The sequence below is a fragment of the Oenanthe melanoleuca genome, chromosome 9 (assembly GCF_029582105.1).
Source record: "Oenanthe melanoleuca isolate GR-GAL-2019-014 chromosome 9, OMel1.0, whole genome shotgun sequence".
Taxonomy (NCBI): domain Eukaryota; kingdom Metazoa; phylum Chordata; class Aves; order Passeriformes; family Muscicapidae; genus Oenanthe; species Oenanthe melanoleuca.
The window spans coordinates 2,285,384-2,303,562 of NC_079343.1; the positions used below are offsets into that span (position 1 = coordinate 2,285,384).

Genomic DNA, 18,179 nt, shown 5'->3' on the forward strand with positions numbered 1-18,179 from the left:
GTCACTTCCCTGGTTCTGCTGGCTAAACTATTCTTGATACAGATACAGGGAAGAGCTTGGAAGGAGGTGTTGGGGTAGGAATCTGGTCATCCAGCAGCCTTTTGCTGGAGCAGCCCTGGAGAGAGGTGAGGTGACGTGACATGAGGTGAGGTGTGGCTGGGCAGGGTAGAGGAGCCCAGGGAGGGAAGGTGCTGAGGTGTGGCAATGTGATGTGGAACCACACAGGGAGCAAGGCAATGCTGAGGTAGCAGCTCCAGCCTCCACCTTGCCTCCTAGGCTGCTTCAGGTTAGGAAGAAACAGGCTCTGCCTATTCCATAAGGCTTCCAGAGAACGGTACAATAAATCAACCCTGCAGAGAGACTTGATAAATCAGAGGGCTATGCAATCACCAACTGTGTGAAGTTTAAAAAGGGAAAATGCTAGATTCTGCATGGGATGGGACAACCCCAATGTATCTACAAACTGGGGAAAAAGACACCGTGCTGTGGAAAGGGACCTGGGAGTCCTGGTCAATGGCAAGTTGAATATGAATCAGCAGTGCCCTGGCAACCAGGAGGGGCAACTATATCCTGGGGGGCAGCAGGCACAGAATCTCCAGTCGGGCCAGGGCGGGGATTGTTCCAGTCTGCTCTGCTCATTGGCCTCACCTCGAGGGGGAGCTTTGGGCACAATAGAAAAAAGGCATTAAGCTATTTGAGAGTGTCCAAAGGAGACATGGAGGAGGGGATGGAAAAGAGCCTTGAGAAGCCATATGAGAAGAGGCTGAGAACACTTGGTCTGCTCAACCTGGAGGAGACAGGGGAGACCTCACTGCAGTCTGCACCTTCCTCCTGAGGGAAAGAGGGGCAGGCACTGAGCTGTGGTGACCAGCGACACACCCGAGGGAATGGCCTGAAGTTGAAGCTTGAGGTTGGATATTAGAAAAAGGTTCTTCATTTAGAGGGTGGCTGAGCACTGCAATAGGCTCTCCAAGGAAGTGGCCACATTACCACGCCTGACAGAGCTCAAGCTCATTCGAACAACACTCAGGGGCACATGGTGAGATTCTTAGGGATGGTCCTGTGTGGAGCCAGGAGTGGGACTCCATGATCCCCGTGGTTCCCATCCAACTCAGCACATTCTGTGATTCTGTATAATCACGGCAGCCCCGGTGTCTCGGGGCCAGCGCTGCCCACCGCGGCGGTGAAGCGCTGCCACGCTCATCATGGCGGCAGGGCAGGCACACCCACCCGACATGGCGGCCGCGGGCCCTGACCCGGCCGCGCTGCCCGCTCAGCCCCGCAGCGGCAGCGGGACAATCCGGGCGCCCATGCACGCTTTGCCATGCGGAGGGCTCAGGGGAGCCGCGCCCGCCTTCGCCGTGCGGTGAGAGAGCGGCTCCGCCGCCATCGGCGGGAAGATGTCGCCCGGCTGCCCCGGAAGCGCTCCGGGAGGCGCCAACATGGCGTGGCGGTGCTGGGCCCGCGCCGCGGGTCCGCGGCCGCACAGGTACCGCCGGCACGGCACGGGCCGGGGAGGGGGAGGGAGGGCAGAGGCAGCTGGCGCGGGCGGTGCTGACGGTCGGCGTGTTTCCCCGCAGGCTGGCGGTGCTGCTGCTGCAGCCGCGGCGGGGTTTCCGCCGGGCGCGGCCGCGGCCCGAGGAGCCCCCGGCCGCCGCCGCCGAGGCGCGGCCCGTCCCCCCGGCCCGGCGCCGCAGCCTCTGCCCGCCGTCGCCCACCGCGGCCGCCGGCCGCCCCTCGCCGCGCCGCCTGGTGAAGCCGCTCCTGTTCACCGTGGGGGTAAGTGGCTCCTGCGGGCCGGCTGCTGTGCCCGCCTGGGGAGCGGCTCGCTGAGGAGCGGATCCTGTCTGTCTCAGGGGAATGCTCCCTTCCTGCGCTTCGCTTCTCAGTACCTCAGCTTGTTGGCTAGGTACTGTGGCGTTATACTGAGCTAATACAAAGTAACCTCAACTAAATCCATGGAAATATTGTAAGGGTATCCCAGTTTCATTCCATGTCGGTGAACTTAGTAATTAATTTGACCAGTTTTGTTTGTGAACCTTTTTGATAACGCATCATCCCATGACACTGAACATTCGGTAAACCTGAGGAAATGGCCTCAAGATGCGCAAGGAGAGATTTAGATTAGATGTTAGGGGGCAAAAAAAGACCAGAAGTGGTTGCAAAGCGTTGAAACTGGCTGCCCAGAGCAGTGGTGGAGTCCCCATCCCTGAGGGTGTTCAGAGAACGCGTGATGTGGCACTCGAGGGCATGGTGAGCTCAGTGGTGTCGGCTTGACATTTGGATTTAATGCTAAGGGTGTTTTCCAGCCGTGAGGACTGTGTCGTGCTGTGGGTCCCGCTGGTCAGCGGTGCCGCAGGTCCCGTTGCCGGGGGTGGCATTAGCCCGGGGGAGCAGCGCTCACTGAGCCTTTGTCCGGTGTCTCCCAGTTCACAGGCTCGGCCTTCGGCTCCGCCGCCATCTGGCAGTATGAGTCGCTCAAGTCGCGCGTCCAGACCTACTTTGAGGAAGCCCGAGCGGACTGGATGGATAAAATGCGGCCGCAGAAGAGAGGCGACTTCAGAAAGCAGGTACACAGAGCCAGGCTGCTGGCACAGGGGCGGATCCCTGCGGAGCTGCGGGGCACGGCCGCGTCTCTCCTCTGGCGTGAGCATCGTTTGTACAGCAGATACTTGTCCTGGTTTGTCGGATTTGGAACTTGGAGAAATATTGGCTTCTCAAAAAATTACAGTAGATAAGTTGACTTGCAAGGCAAATGGATAGAATTAGTTCTAGAAAACTGTAACTCAGTATCAGTGCAAAAGTGATAATGGAGAAATAAAGAAAAATACCATCTTCACCCAGAACTGCAGGAAAGAGAGGTCAGTAGTAGGAATTTGTTTGTCTAAACTAGGTAACATTTGCTTTTTCACCATAAAAAAAACCCCCAATGTTCTTCTTAAATGTTGTTCTTAAGTGCTCTCAAAAGTGAACATGAATTCTCAGAGGACAGAACTAGATAAAATTCTTAATCTTACGCTTAAGACTTTTCAGTGCTCTGGCTTCTGAAATGCATTTGTATTTTCAGCCTCTAAACCCTTAAAAATATACGAGGTTTTAGAGGGCTTTTTTACTGTAAGAGCTTATATTTCCACAAAAGTACTTTTGAGTTTGGGTGGCATGAACACAGTAAGTGCTGCAAGATTTAGTTGGCATCCTAAAAGTAGCAGTCATTAAGTTTTTAGTTAAGTGTACTTAAAACTAACCTAAACATTCATGTATGTTTACGTTTGTTTCAAGGTTACAACTGGCTTGTGATAGACCAGGCTTGATACTCTTTCAGGTCTGCTTGTCCAAGGGAAGTAGTGTTGAATGTGGGGCTGGAGAGGCTCAGGATCCTGGTAGGACACACAGGAGCTGTTCTTCTAATGTGTGTGGTGCACACCAGCACTGCTGTGGAAATGGGCACATGGGATAACTCTGGTGGGCAGCACAGCTCCATGTGGCTCCTTGCTCACAGCCCCCACAAACCCCCAGTGGGCTGGGGGAAAAAGAAAAGCAAGAAAACTTGGGAGTAAAGATAATACTGTCACCAAGAAATTGTTTAGTAAGTGTGAGAAGAGAGAAGAAAATGAGTGATGCATAGAGAGTGACTCACCATGTCCTGCAGAAAGACCAGTGCACAGTCAGTTCTTGAGAAAAATATGTTAAACCTCCTGAAATCCCCTCTTTTTGGGGAGATGGCATTATTTGATAGGGAATATCTGTGCTTGGTTGTGTCTTCTTCCAGCCTGTTGCAACCTGCAGCGGCAGAGCGAGAAATGCAAAAGATTTTGATGTTGTGCCAACACTGTTCACCAAAATGTAGAACATTAGTGTTATCAGTACTGTCTTGGTCAAAAATCTGAAACACAGAGCCATGTAAATGCTGCTAGAAAGAAAATTACCTTTATCCCAGCATACTTTCTTGCTTGGTGTATATGAACTGCAGGGGAGATTATGATTAGCACTTAATATTTTTAAATAATTATGCCTTTATACTTTTGTTTTCCTTCAAAACCTGAAGGGGAAGATCTGGTGATTAGCTATCCAAAAAAGAACATTAAACTGTCCTGTTCTTAATAGGCTTAAACTCCCAATCCCCATCTTCAACGGGTAAGTTCTATTTCTAAGAGTTCAGGATTCCCCCTGTTGTTTCTCAGGGCCATATAATCCTTGTAATATAGAAAAACTGTGTGTGTTCTGTGTTCTTATACTGAAGAAAATCCTTTGCCAGAGAATTAAACAAAAATGCAATGAATTTGTTACTTTGATATCAAATAGTGAATACTTTGTTTCATACAGCATTGCATCCCCTGCCTCCAACCTGCAGATAATTGTTATGAGGTCCCCATTAATATGGTTGGAAGGTCATTGAGGTAGCAACAAAATGTATGTCCAAAATTATTACAATAGCTGAGGAAGGGAAAGGGGGGTGCAATTGTCTGTGGGCTGACTGCGCTCAAAATAAACTTTTTCAGGGGTTTTAAACTTGGAGGAGGGCTGGGTGAACTGGACGCAAGGGGGAATGGATTCCACATCTTGTGAGCCACCTCTGCAAAAGTGAACCTGGCACAAAAGTGGAATCACTCAAAGGTGGGTGGTGTGATGTTAGACAGCATTAGGGTGAGGCTTAGTTGAGGCAGGATTTATGCTAACTTTGGCTAATCTGCTAAAGTCAGCATTATGGGCCAGATCTTTGTTTAATGCAAGCAGGGTAAACCCATTGGAGTTCTGTAAAAGGATATAACCCCATTCTTTTTGTAGAAATTCTTCATCCATATTGGTTATTTTATGAAAAGGGTAGATAGCTGTTCTTCAGTAAGGAAATGTCAACTTGAAAAGCTAAAAAAACTTGAAACTGATTTACTTCACAGATTTGAAACAAAAGCTTTCCATTCTTAAAAACATATGAGCTTACATGGCTGTTTTTGAAATTGCAAGTGCTTCATGGTAGCACTGATGGACAACAATTCTGTTTCAGGTTAACAGCTGGTGGAATAACCTGACTGAGGGTCAGCGGACTGTGACAGGTTTGTGTTAGCTTACAAGTATTAGACATTCACAGGAAGAGAAATATGGCAAACAGGTACAGTATATTAAAACAGATGGCTTTCATACCATGTTAGGCTGTTGGGCACAAAGCATGTGTAAATTTACACCTGCACATACGCTATTTCTGCTACACTTCCTTCTCACAAACTATTTTTTGTATGCCTTTAAAAAGTTCTTGTGCATCTGTGTGAGAGAGTGTGGAGGATTAAGTAGAATCCTCCCCCAGCAATATTTTTCTCAAGAATTACGAAAAACAGCATACACTTTTAGAAGAAATAGGTGTATATATTCCACTGAAAAGTGGGAATTAAATGCCTAATAATTACATGTTTGCAGTATGACATATGACAAGTAGCAAAAAATTAGCCTTTGAGCTTTCCTTTGGCTATAATGTAGTTTTGATTGGTTAGCCTAATGCCAGCTGAAATCCCCAAGGTAAATGTAATGTGTGAAACAAACTTGATGAGAACTTGATTTGAATGCAATAGCTAAGTCCTATCTCCTGCTACATATTCTACATTAAGTAGTTACTAAATCTGTATTAACAAGTTGTTAGTGTAAGGTTACTTAAATGCTGTTTAACAGTTATTTTCACCTCTAATGTTTCCAGCTATTACAAAACATTTTAAATACCTAAATGCTTGGATAGAAATAGAGAAGGCACTTTAAACAAGAAATAATACATTTTCATTATGTTTCAAATAATTTACACTCTTACTCAAAGTAAAGTAAGATTGCAGTAGCATCTGTGAGGTAAAAAGCTGTGTGTTACCCAAAGGTCACTATGCCCTAGCAATGCCAATTCAACTTAACAATTTTCTTAAAACCAAAGCTCCCCCTCAGAAATGGACAGGATGTGTGCTGTGTATTTGTATGGTTCCCTCAGTCTTCTCCTCTTGTGCAGCTGAATGCAACTGTGCAGTAGATTTGAAAAGAAACATTTGGAAATAAACAGCAAGAGGGGCAGGAAATGGGACCTCTTTGCTGGCTCCTGTTTCATTGACTCTGCAATAGAATATAGCAGTTTGAAACCATAACTTGAACCTGCTCAGCACAGACCTTTCTGGACTTTTGGATTCATTACATTGGATGTTAGAACAGTTGCAATTAAATGTCATATTTCTGAAAGACTTCCACTATAGAAATGTAGCTTTCAGTATTTTTCATTGCTTTTTCTAAACTGTATACAAAGTGAGAAGTGGATATTGCTTTTAATGGAGTTGTGAAGAAAAAGTACAATTCTACAAGCTGCCTTTTTAAATACTTGCTTTCAGTAAGCATTATGGTGGATTACATTTGTAATTTACTTTTATGTTTTCTTTTCCCCTCTTGATAGGTATCATAGCTGCAAATGTCTTTGTGTTCTGTTTGTGGAGAGTGCCTGGCATGCGACGGATTATGTTTACATATTTCACCTCGAATCCATCCTCCAGTAAGTGAGCAATAATTTTGGTGGCTTTGCTACACAGACATGTAATAGAACCTCTGATGACACTGCAGAAGGCCCAGGTGGCACATGGTTTACTCCATCACCCACAAGCAATCTCAGTCATGCCCAAACACATTATTCCATCTGGGCAGGAAATGGTTTGAGGAAAATAATGTTAGGAGTAATGGATCTGATTTTTTAAAAGAAACACAACTGGTGCTGTTCTAAATATTACAACATCAAAACTGTTGCCTGCTATCTTGCCTTTTCCTGCATGCAGTGGGATGCAGCTCCTGCCTGAATAAAGGTGAGAGTTGCTCTTCCCAGTGACATCAGCCAAACTGCTTTCTTGGACAGAGTGCAAATCAGCAAAGAAGGAAAATAAACTGTACTACATAGTGCCATTCTAGTGTTCTGTGGGATGCAGATAGAACCATCATCAGTCACATGCATGTGTGCTTTCATCTGTAGACAAGCACTAGTCTGTAGGTTGTTTGCAGAGTCCTCGCTTCAAAGCTGTGCTTTGAGTCACATTAAGAAAACCCAAACAAACCCAAGCACCAACATGGTTTTCACTGTGTGTGAAATGTGTTGAAGATAATCACCTAGGGAAAAAATTACTAATATTTAACAGCAGAAAAATGGAGTTTCATTTCTACAGCAGAGAAAATAATTAAAGGACAAGGAGACAAACATGTTTGGAAGGTACTTCCTGCTATCCTCTGAATTTCTGCTGAAAACATGGAAACTCAACCAGTTCCCCATGCACTCCAAAGCTAAAGATATCTGCTACCCAGATCTGAGCATGTCACCCCAAACACTCCTATTTTAAATAATGTTGACCTTCAAACCTGCTAATTGGCTTGTTTGCATTTTCAAGACTGCTGTTTCAGTGAGGAGAGCTAATAGCTTTTTTGAAAAGGAATCCTGTTTTTTCTCTGAGCTCATCTTTGTTTCAAATTCATTTTATTTGGCTGCTCATGTATTAAAAATCTTTCACTATATATATATATAAATAAAATAACCTTTTTTCTTTTTCAAAGCATAGGATACATGTCATAAGATAATGTTTCTTGTGAAGCAATCCCCAGTAGGCAACTAAAACTGTTATTACAGCTGGCATATCTCTGAGGTGTATGTTCTGCCTTTCCAAAAGGCATTGCTTGCAATTTGAAATTTGTTCCATTGCTGGTTTTATTACATAGCTTGTATTTGAGAATCTATGCATAATTGGCCTATAGTGTCTCATGATAAATTTCTAGTCTACATGATGTGTAAGTTGAAGCAAATTAAAATACTGACTTCATTGCTTTTCTGTTTTGTAGGAGCCCTGTGTTCTCCCATGCTGCTCTCTACATTTAGTCACTTCTCTCTCTTCCACATGGCAGCAAATATGTATGTTCTGTGGAGCTTTTCCAGCAGCATTGTCTCTCTTCTGGGCTGTGAGCAGTTCATTGCAGTATACCTTTCTGCTGGTAATGTTAACTATATATATTTACAACACTTTAAAAATATAAATACATGTTCATACAAGTAAACTCTGTGCTTGGTTAATAAATATATGATGCTAATGGCCACTGTTCAGTCCTACACATTGCTTTATACTAAAGCCAGTACTGCTTTGCTGTTGTACAGATTTTTGGTGGGTTTAAGATACTGGGCTTTGAAATGATAAAACTGTATCTGGTTTTAATTCCTGCTTTACTACCAAAATAAAATAGCTCTTAATACAGTCTCAGAATTTTTGTGACAAAAGATGACAATTAATTTGTACTTTGTGATACTGGTCTGCATTGCTGCCATCATTTCCCGTAGTAATTTCTCTTTTTCAGGGGTTATCTCCACTTTTGTCAGTTATGTTGCTAAAATGGCCACAGGAAGATTTGAACCATCCCTTGGAGCTGTAAGTTTCTTGGAATATGAGAGACTGATAATGATCTTTGAAGCCAATTTGAAAGCCTGTTGTATTCTTTAACCTCTTTAAAAAGCCAAGAGTATATTTGGGGTAATGGAAACCAGAAAGCTTTACCAAAATTTAGTAACCAGGTATGAACTGGTTCTCTTGTGCAACAAGTTGCCTGTTCTTCAGATATGTTATCTCTCCTGCAGCAGCTGCCCAAAACTAACACCACTTAATGCTGAGGGTTGTAAATGAGTCCTGAACAGCAGGAGCTCTTGTCCCTGAGCAAATCAGTTATGTAACTTACTGCAGAAATGGTATTTCATAATTGTGTAGCAGTCTTCTCTAATTAAAAATAGAATACTTTGGAAAGAGATAATGTAATCAAACAATCAAACTCAGCATGTGATCCCAGTGGAAGTAGTAGGGCATGCTGTGCAGGAAGGGCAGCACTCCTGCCAAAAGTCTCACCCGATGAGCAGTGTGAAGCAGGCTGAGGAGCTCCTGTAGCTGCCAATTCTTTCCAAGTCTTTTTAGCAGTAGAATGTTTTAAAACACTTGTATTAAATTTGAGGTTAACCTAGACATTAGCCAGTTTTAAAGGCTTAACTTACTAGACTTAATAATTTTGATAAAAGATTCTCATTATTCTGTTAGAAGGAAAGAAACTTCAGCTGTGCTAAAGTTAGAACTTTTGGAAATGCTGTCTGTGTATTGTCCCTTTATCTTATGAATGAACTATACTTGGAGCAAGCTACTTTCTCTTAGTCTTACTGATCTGAAGTTATCACATATTGCATTAGTTTACTGCATTCAGAGCCTTTCTACTGAGATTATGTCAGGGATACAAAAGCCCATGGTCAATTTAGTACAGTCTAAGCAATTACTTGCTTCATTGTAAAAAGATTTTTGTCCCTGTCCATCTGTTCTTTTCCTTGGTTTTGTACAAGATTCAGAATGATTCCCTTCATCAGATGTGTCTATGCTTGATTAATACGTGTTAGATTTCTAGGGTTTACTTGGGGAAAAGTACATTTACAGAAATTGTTATCTTAAATTTGGGAGTGGGTATTTCTTAATTACATAAGAGGATTTGAAGGATGTTCTTCCCCAGTATTTATAATTCCACATACTGAAATTAAATAGTGGTGTCTTGTTTTATTTTTATTCTGAACTTTTCTGCAGTGCTTTGTACTTTGAGGCTTACCACAAGGCTGCATTTGAAAATAAAAGCCAAGAGAAAAACATGCAGAAAAATATATTACCCCTTATGTAACATCTTAGCTTGCTTTGATGTATTTTCCTGTGTTTCCAGTCAGGAGCTATAATGACTGTCCTTGCAGCCGTGTGTACGAAGGTGCCAGAAGCCAAACTGGCCATCATACTTCTTCCTATGTTCACATTTACAGCAGGAAGTGTAAGTGCTTTTGAACTTCAAAGAAATGTTACTCTCAAAATATTTTCCCCCTGCCTCTTCAGTATCTGAGCATGTGTGCTCTTCCTCTGTGTTTCTAGGCTGTTAAATTTATTTTGAAAGAGCAGAGGGGTCATGGAAGTCCCAGGGATCGATTCTGAATTGTTGCAGCCTAGCAAGAGTCATTACAGCAGAGTGTGATAAATTCAGAATTCGCCTAAATTCCATCCTCCATGGGTCTGTTTCAGATCTAATCCCAAGAAGTGAATGAATCTGGGAGAGAGTCAGGTTCACCTGTCTGAGGAAACCTACATACACATCCTCTTCTTTCTGATGGGTGATATTTTTTATAGCAGCACTTGAAACAGGCTGATGTAAAACTGGTACGTGGTCTTTAAAGAAAAGATAAAGAGAAATTTATCAAGATGAGAAACACAAAATTTCACTTCTCAAGATTATATTCCAGCCCTGGAGGAATATTTGCCTCCTCTTTTGCCTATCATCTTTTGATACTTTTAGGAACACTGTTGGAATTAGAAGTAGGCTACTGATACTTGTCTTCGTGTGAAGTACTAGGACTCTTTTTTTTTTTTGTTTCATTAAGTTCTTTTATGCACATCCACTGCCACATTTAAGAAAAGCTTCTCTTGTATATCTTAACTTTCTTTAATAAGTTAATCATCTTTGGTCCACTACTTAAAGGTGTTTTACTGCTTAAAGCAGTTAAGCCAGCTCATGCCAAGATCATGAGATTTAATACTTTTTGTAAGTGAAGCTTATAGATTTGAACAGACATTCTTAGATGTAGTTGTCATGTTTTTCTTGCACTTTTGTTTGAGTTGACCTGGGGTTTTTGTTTTTTTGGGGTTTTTTTTGCATGCTACCCTTTAACTGCATCTTTCTTAAAAAAGGTGGCCAGGGTGGAAATATAGGCAGAGCCACAGAGAGCATTGCCATGAGCAAGTTCTCACTGCAACAGCAAAGAAGAGCAATATCAGCATTGCAGTAGAAACACTGGAATGATTTTAGCCCTTCTATGTAATTGTTTTTCTAAGCTTTACAGGCTCCTTTAATCTACCTTACCTGTACTGTAATGGGCTTTCAAATTAAACAAGCCAGTATAGCAGTGGAGCTTCTATTCTAACACCTATGCTTAAGGAAAGAAATCCTGCCTAAAGTACCATTTCATCCTAGCATTAAATCTGTCAGTCTTTATGAAATGAGGCATTTAGTGAAATCTTGTGTCTCCTGAAAATGGTACAGCAGCAGCTTATGCTGCTCTGGGTGTGGAGTTGTTCACTGCCATCCTGATTTTCTGCCTTCCAACAAATGTTTTTATCAGATAAGATAACAGGGATGCTCCCTCCTGTGTTCCATCCACTAGAAAGTTTTGTTCAGGAGCATGGGTGCACATAAATCTGAGCTACATTAGAATTAGAGAATGAGAGTGTTGCTATTACATATTTTGTGTTGTCTTTTATAGCATGTACTCTTTCAAGTAATTTCTGTTACATCCCAAACTTGGGTCAGGAGGAATTTGTAGCTTTAAGATTGGAAGGGACTGAGTGTTTGAAAAGGGCATGTTCCCACCCTGCACTACTCTGTACCTGTTCACATCTGTATTTTGACAGCACAATACAGCTGGAGACTGAGTCTCTAGTTTTAAAACAATTTTTGATAGTAATTTCTTTGTTATAAAAGTCATAGGATGTTTTTTGATTCCCAGTTGTTGCTGCGTGCTAGAATAGAAAACTGTTGTCATTGGTCATTTTATGCTGTGACTGATCCTGTCCATTCCATGTTCTCTCCTTTCTAGGCTTTAAAAGCCATAATTGCATTTGACACTGCAGGGCTTGCTTTAGGCTGGAGACTTTTTGATCATGCTGCACACCTTGGGGGAGCTCTCTTTGGAATGTAAGTCTGTATTTACTAACTCTATTTTGTACTTAAATTAATCCTGTATTTTCCTCTCTTCCTGTGTTGATGAAGTGTAATGTTTTTTTTGTAAAGTTGTCTTAACTAGAAATGAATACAGCTCATTGTTACCCTTTAGTCCTCTAAAATGTTATGGCAAACACTCTTAACAGATGAACTTGAAAGAACTGAGCTGAACTACCTTAGAATCTTGGATTAGATGTCAGGTGGTCCTGTAACCATAACCTGGGCTGGCTGTCTCTGTCCTGCTCTTGCCAGCACATTGAAGAGTCACAGGGCAGAAAAGATTCTCACAAAACACAGAATGGACAAATTAAAATAACTTTAAAGAGCTAAAAAAAGGTCTTTGTGTCAGTGTTTTTCCTCTAATTGTCTATTTACAGAGAACTGCAGAGTTAATAAAAGCTCAGGCTAAATTCCTTTGAGCAGCCTCTGGTGCAGTTTTCTCAGTGTTGCTGTATTGTCTTTGTGGGGAGCCTTCCTAATTAGTAATAACTGCTAGAAACAAGTTTGTGGGAAACAGTTCTGTATTCCATGTTTGAACTACGTGGAATTTTTCCCCTTCTACCCAATTGCACATCTATTGCTAAGTGCATTTTTTAATATGTCATGTAGGCATTTGAAAAGCCTAGCTGTGATTTCACTAGGCCAGACTTAAAGGCAAACCAGCTTGTAGACCAAATAGTTTCCTGTTTCTTGGCTTTGGTGTCAGTAAGCTCTGTGCTGTACAGTCTCCCTTTTTTCCAATACCACACATCCATCTGATGTAGTCTTGCTGATTCATAACTGCTTTCTGTCTTTCTTGATGGATCTGTATCAGCTTGTTCATTGTAATGAAGGAACAATCTGCATTGGTAATGCAGATTCACATAATAAAAGAGGATAGCAGTTGCAGTAAAAATGGTCTGGAGTTGGCAAATGTCTTGCTTTCCTCACCTACATATGTTGTACCTGTTTGTTTTACTCAGTGATAATTTTGGTCACTTCATCCTAAAAGAGGGCCTTATTTAGGACCTATGCTGAATGGCCAAACTATTTTTTACACAGTGCCTCCCACTTTAGAAAGCAGCTGTATGATTTAAAGGAATGGCCAGTTCAGTGGCTGCTGGTTCACAGAAAAGTGCTTTTGTTCCTCAGGACTCAAGTGTGCAGCTGGGCTTGGAAGAGAACCTTCAACTGATTTCCATGGGATTGCTTCTCCTCATGCCTCTCCACCATAACTTCCATTGCTTAATCACTTATGCTGATATTCATGTATTAGCATATATAATTGTCTGTAAATATAAACAGAGCTAGAAGAATTTGATAGGTTAATCTTCAGGTGCATATAGAAGAAAATTCATTTTGAATGGAACACAGTTGTTCTTTATGGGGCAGTTGTATTTATATAGGAGAAGAAAGAAAACACTTTTCCTTGGTGTTGTCAGTAAGGATCAGCACAAGCAACAGAATTGTTTGAACAGTCTTTTAAATTGAAATCATTTGTTATGCCTTTCTAAGTAGAAATCACAACAGCTTGAAATTAAAGGCATGAAAACTGTTCATCCTCAGGACTGAGACAAACAAGAACAACAAAGTTAACTGTTTGGAATCAAGAGAACGAGTGGCTTACCTGCTGTTTTCCAAACATGTTGTTCTTTGTGCCTTAGTTTATCTTCTCTCTTGTACTGAGTATTTATTTGGTGCTCAACCTGTTTTCCCTCAGATGCAGAGATAAGTTGCAATTAACTTTAACTTTGACTTTCTTTCCCAGGTGGTATGTGACTTATGGCCATGAGCTCATATGGAAGAACAGAGAACCACTGGTGAAAGCTTGGCATGAAATGAGGACGAAGAACACAGGAAAGGGAGGAGGTGGAAGATCTAACTGATTCTGATCCTAGAGATTCCTTGTGCCCAAGTGGTATCTTACTTGAAGACATGGGATTAAATTGGTTTTGAAGGGTTTTTTGCTACTCCACATTAAGCCTCTTAAGGAGCTGAGGTTTCTAATGTAACAAAATTATGTTACAAAAATGCATATCCATAGAAAACGAACTCTGACAAAGGTGGAACAATAAAGATTTTTATCCTATTGCTTTCTGAGGTAACAGTCTGCATCACCTTTTTAAAGGTGGAATAAAACACGTTTTTCAATTAAGTGACCTAACTCTCTGTCAAAAAAAATTAAAATGGGGTACCACTGGTACTTAGGAAGATAAACATTTTCAGAACTGAGGAAGTTAATGGATCACACACATCTCTAATGTCTGCCAGACAATACAAGGTGCTCAAATAAGGACTCAAATAAGGCTAATATGCTAAAGTTCAGTGGTTTTTATTGGTGAAAAGATGGGATGAAGTGAAGCAATGGTCTTGTTTGATTTGAAACTTGAAATACATGAAGCAGTACTGGATTGTTTGCTGAGGCTTATGTACTGGTTTAATGGTCCAGCTTTGTCAGCTGTGGCTTATTCAGCTTGTGGTTTTCATTTCTGTTGAGTTCCAACAAGCTTTCAGATCTTGTTAGATTTTAGGATGAAATATCCTTTTCATAACTGTGCAGGGGAAGAATCACATACTGTGGTTTTTGATATTCTGCCATGAGTTACACTGCTTTCTGTATTCTTTCACTGCATTAATGTGGGGAATGGGGTGGAGGGGTATTCTTTAAGCTGTGCTGTGTTGTTAGTTTCCTTTAAGATTTTTCTAAGAATTTTAAACCTGTAACATCTGGTTCAGAATCTGCCAGTTTTAGAAAATAAGCAGCTTCAGCAAAAATAGATGAGGTGCCTGAGATCAGCAATACTGTAACCAGAAATAACTACTAAAGTAAACCTGAGGGTAGTACCATGACCAGTGTTCCTATTTTACAAGTAAAAACTGGATTTGGGGTGTGCTTCTACCTCATGCCTGTCCTGCATGGATGCAGGATGATACAGAACCCATTACAAAAGGCTGAGGAATCAGATACAAGCTGGTGGGTTGAAGCCCTTGACTCTTTCCTGTCAGCTGAGTTAGTCCTTCCACATGGACTGACCTGCCAAAGAACATGTTGCACTTGTCAGAAGCAGCTTGTGGGTGTTCTTACTTTACAGCAGTGCCTCACATAAAATAAATTTTCTGTGGGGAAAAGGAGTACATAATGCTAAGTGGCACCAGTTTTAATAAACGATGGAGTACAAAATTGTTGTAAGCATCTTGTCCCAGGCCAATGCTTGTTTAATTTTTTTCTTCATTAGAAAAATGAGGCACTTGAGAATTTGTAACTTCACATGCCTGTCAACGTAAACACTGAAAAATGAAGGAGCTGGAGTACCTCAATATTCCTTTGCTCTGCTCCTGAAGTTTTCTGGCTTTCAGTTTCCAGTCTTATCACTCCCTTTGCTGCTCTGTGCTGTGGTATTCTGGCCAAGCATGCCAGTTGTCAGAGCTTCAGCCACAGTGCAGCCCTGCCTGCAGCAGAGAGAGGGCAGCCCAACATGCAGTGAGAGCAGCACAGCCCGGGAGAAGCCAGCAGCAGCACATGATGGCAACTGAACAGGCTTGTCCTGAGGGAGCATTTCATCCAGAGAAGCCCAAAAGCCATACCTCAGACTACTTCACATGCTGGCTTTGCATCTATTGTGTTCGTCCACTCCTTTTTACCTCCTGTTTCTCTTCCTTGTGTTACCTCTTGTCCGCTCAGCAACTTATCTCTTCTCTTCAACAGTTGTGTATTTGCTGAGTTTTTCAGAGATCCTGGCTGAAAGCAGCAGGGAATGCAGTGCATAAAGCCTGAAGAACATATTTTACAGGTCTAGCAAGATAAGCCAAACTTGCAGTTAAGTTCTTCAACATAGCACCAGTATGTACCACCATAGTACCTCCTGGCCCTGTATCATCTGCAGAGTGTGGAGTCCCACTTGTGCTGTGTTAGACCTTCCTGCAGTGTGTTGCTGCACCCTTTCAGTTTGCAGGAAGGGACTCAAAGCAGCTGAAAAACAACATACTGGAACTGCCACAGAGGTTTGGAAGTCACCAGCTTTTCAGCCAGTGGCTGTGGTTTGAGGGTGTCATGCCTAAGCTCTACCTTAACTTAAGGCATAAGAGCATTCACCCTTCTAAAGGCTGTTCAGTATCTCAATTTTCCTCATTTATAGAGATGCTAGAGGTGTGTACCATATGTAAGGTTGTACAGAAATCTTCACTAAGCACTGGTTAAGCAGTGGGTTTCATGTAATTTTGCACTTGAGCCTTTCTGCAACATGTCTTGGAAAGACAAACGATCTTTTCTGTCCAAAATGACTTTAAAGCTGCAATAGGAAAAACCAGTTCTCAAGTCACTCAGACAAGGAATGCCCTGAAGTTATAACAGCTCACTAAAGTACACAAGATACCTTTCTGGCAAGCAAATGCCCTTCTTGCAAAATGTGGCATCAGCATGTGAGTATCTCAGAATTTAGTCACACCTTTGACTGACAAAGGAGTTACAAGAATGACAGAAAAAGCCCAAAATCCAACCCTAGGAAAAAAAAAAACCAACAAAAAGAACCAATCACCTAAAAAACCCCAACCACACTGAAAGACTTTCCCCTCCCTTTTCAAAGAGATTATTGTGAATAAAAATACAATGTGGTGATTATGTGGACACTTGGCAGAGAAAACAGCTAGTGTTTGTGTAGGAAAACAGCAGTAAGTACAAAGTCAGGGTTAATCATGTAGAGACACAATTCTTCATCCTTTTTCAGTGGCTTTAAAGTCTGCTTTGGCCTTGCTATGTTTAAGGAATAATTTGTTTCAGTGATCTGCTCTATTGGAATTTTCATGTTAGTGTTAAAACTGTTTGAGCTTTCAGCCCCCATTCCTGGCAGCAAGAGCTGTTTTGCTTTCTGATTTGATGGCTTTTGTCTTAGTGTTGCAGTATTCCACCCCTCCTCCTCCCAAGCTTTTAATCATGACAAATCTTCTAAATGCAGACAACTTTTTAATCTCATCCAGCATCTTCTGGTTTCCTGTCTGAGTTAGCCTTTGTGCCAATTTCATCCTACAAGCTGTGATGAGCAGCTGCTCAAAGCACTCCCTGATGCTGTAGGTGGGCTCTGAGACATGCAGTGCCAGAGCTGAACTCAGTACTAGGAAGCGTCAGGCACAGGATGAGCAGAGACATCCGATTTATTCGCCAATGCATTTTGCTAAGTCAGGCCTAGGAACAAGGATCAGAGCGTCATTTGTACTGTGCCAGTGATAACATGATAAAACAGATGTTCTGTTTTCTCCCATGGCTGAAAAGTCTGTTTACCAGATATTATTTATTTTTAAAAATTACAACGTAGAATAGAGCAGTTCCAGAAAATCAAGAGCATCAGAAAATTAATAAATGTCTCCCTGCGTATTCCTAAAAGTAGAATTACATTTGTGGGGTTTTCAGATAACAAATAAAACACAGCATCCAACAGCCTATATAGTATTGTGACAAGAGTTCTGTGTTGGGATCAAAATGTTTTTACCTGACATTTCTGAGTCTCCTTGCCCCAGCTGGGACAAGTGCTAAATCAGATATTTAGGAATAGGATCATCTGCAAAGGAATTTCTTTTCATTCTATGGCTGTGTTTCAAAGAGAGGTCAAACATTCAAGGAGAGGTTCTGCCCCAGTCCATACTAGTCCTCCTTCACCCCAGAAGCAGGTGCAAATCTGGACCGGAACAAGGTGGTAATACACTAGGACAGAAACTGCTTAGCTGAAAAAAAGCAATCAATTTTACCTTCTCAAGTTCCATTGCATAATTAACTTCTTAATTAAGCTTCACAGAATGGTGTAGGCTGGGTTGGAAGGGACCTTAAAGATCATCTCGTTCTACCCCCCTGCCATGGGCAGGGACACCTTCCACTATCGCAGGCAGCTCCAGGCCCATCCAACCTGGCCTTGGGCACTGCCAGGGCTGGGGCATCCACAGCTTCTCTGGGCACCCTGGGCCAGGGCCTCACCACCTGCATTAGGAAGAATTTATTCCCATTATTTAATCTAAACCTGCCCTCTTTCAATGTAAAGCCACTACTTAAAGCCTTGCTTATCAGATAACCACCTATAATTGGATTATTACATTCTTAAACAAAATGCATGTTAGCCCTTCAATAGATTTTTCCAATATGTGGCATATCAGTTTATCTGCATTCTTCACTTTTACAGCCTTGCATTTCACAGTTTGGTGATCCTTTGGGAGATTCAGCTTTGGTAATAACCCAGTGAATGGGGAATTGTGCCGGAGCATTATGTAATAAGTGGCTACAGGCCATAAAATGTCACATTTCAAAAGCCTGACTTTATTCCCTATGTAATTCTGTCAGTTTCAATGGTTTGTGTCCGGGTTGTTTGGTTTTGAACCTGAATGTACAAAAGGAAGGCTGTAATTTGCAGTCTCCAGCGAACAGTAAAGGATGTAGGTCCCATATTAAGATATATAATAGA

At 42.0% G+C, this 18,179-nt stretch overlaps 1 protein-coding gene across 1 annotated transcript; it reads left to right on the plus strand.

The window, feature by feature from the left end:
• Positions 1 to 1,385: 1,385 nt before the first annotated feature.
• On the plus strand, positions 1,386 to 13,905 carry PARL (presenilin associated rhomboid like). The gene is made up of 10 exons (XM_056498808.1): positions 1,386 to 1,489; positions 1,581 to 1,779; positions 2,430 to 2,570; positions 5,003 to 5,051; positions 6,410 to 6,505; positions 7,828 to 7,977; positions 8,335 to 8,405; positions 9,718 to 9,819; positions 11,633 to 11,730; positions 13,505 to 13,905. The coding sequence occupies exons 1-10, from the start codon at positions 1,401 to 1,403 to the stop codon at positions 13,620 to 13,622; spliced, it is 1,113 nt and encodes a 370-aa protein (XP_056354783.1). The 5' UTR covers positions 1,386 to 1,400; the 3' UTR covers positions 13,623 to 13,905.
• The last annotated feature ends 4,274 nt before the right edge of the window (positions 13,906 to 18,179 follow it).

What these genes read in the sequence shown, in the direction of transcription:
- PARL (XM_056498808.1), top strand. Translation starts at nt 1,401, where the DNA reads ATGTCGCCCGGCTGCCCCGGAAGCGCTCCGGGAGGCGCCAACATGGCG. An exon ending in GCGGGTCCGCGGCCGCACAG is followed by an intron (nt 1,490 to 1,580) that starts GTACCGCCGGCA and finishes GTTTCCCCGCAG; the next exon opens with GCTGGCGGTGCTGCTGCTGC. An exon ending in TGCAGTATACCTTTCTGCTG is followed by an intron (nt 7,978 to 8,334) that starts GTAATGTTAACT and finishes TCTCTTTTTCAG; the next exon opens with GGGTTATCTCCACTTTTGTC.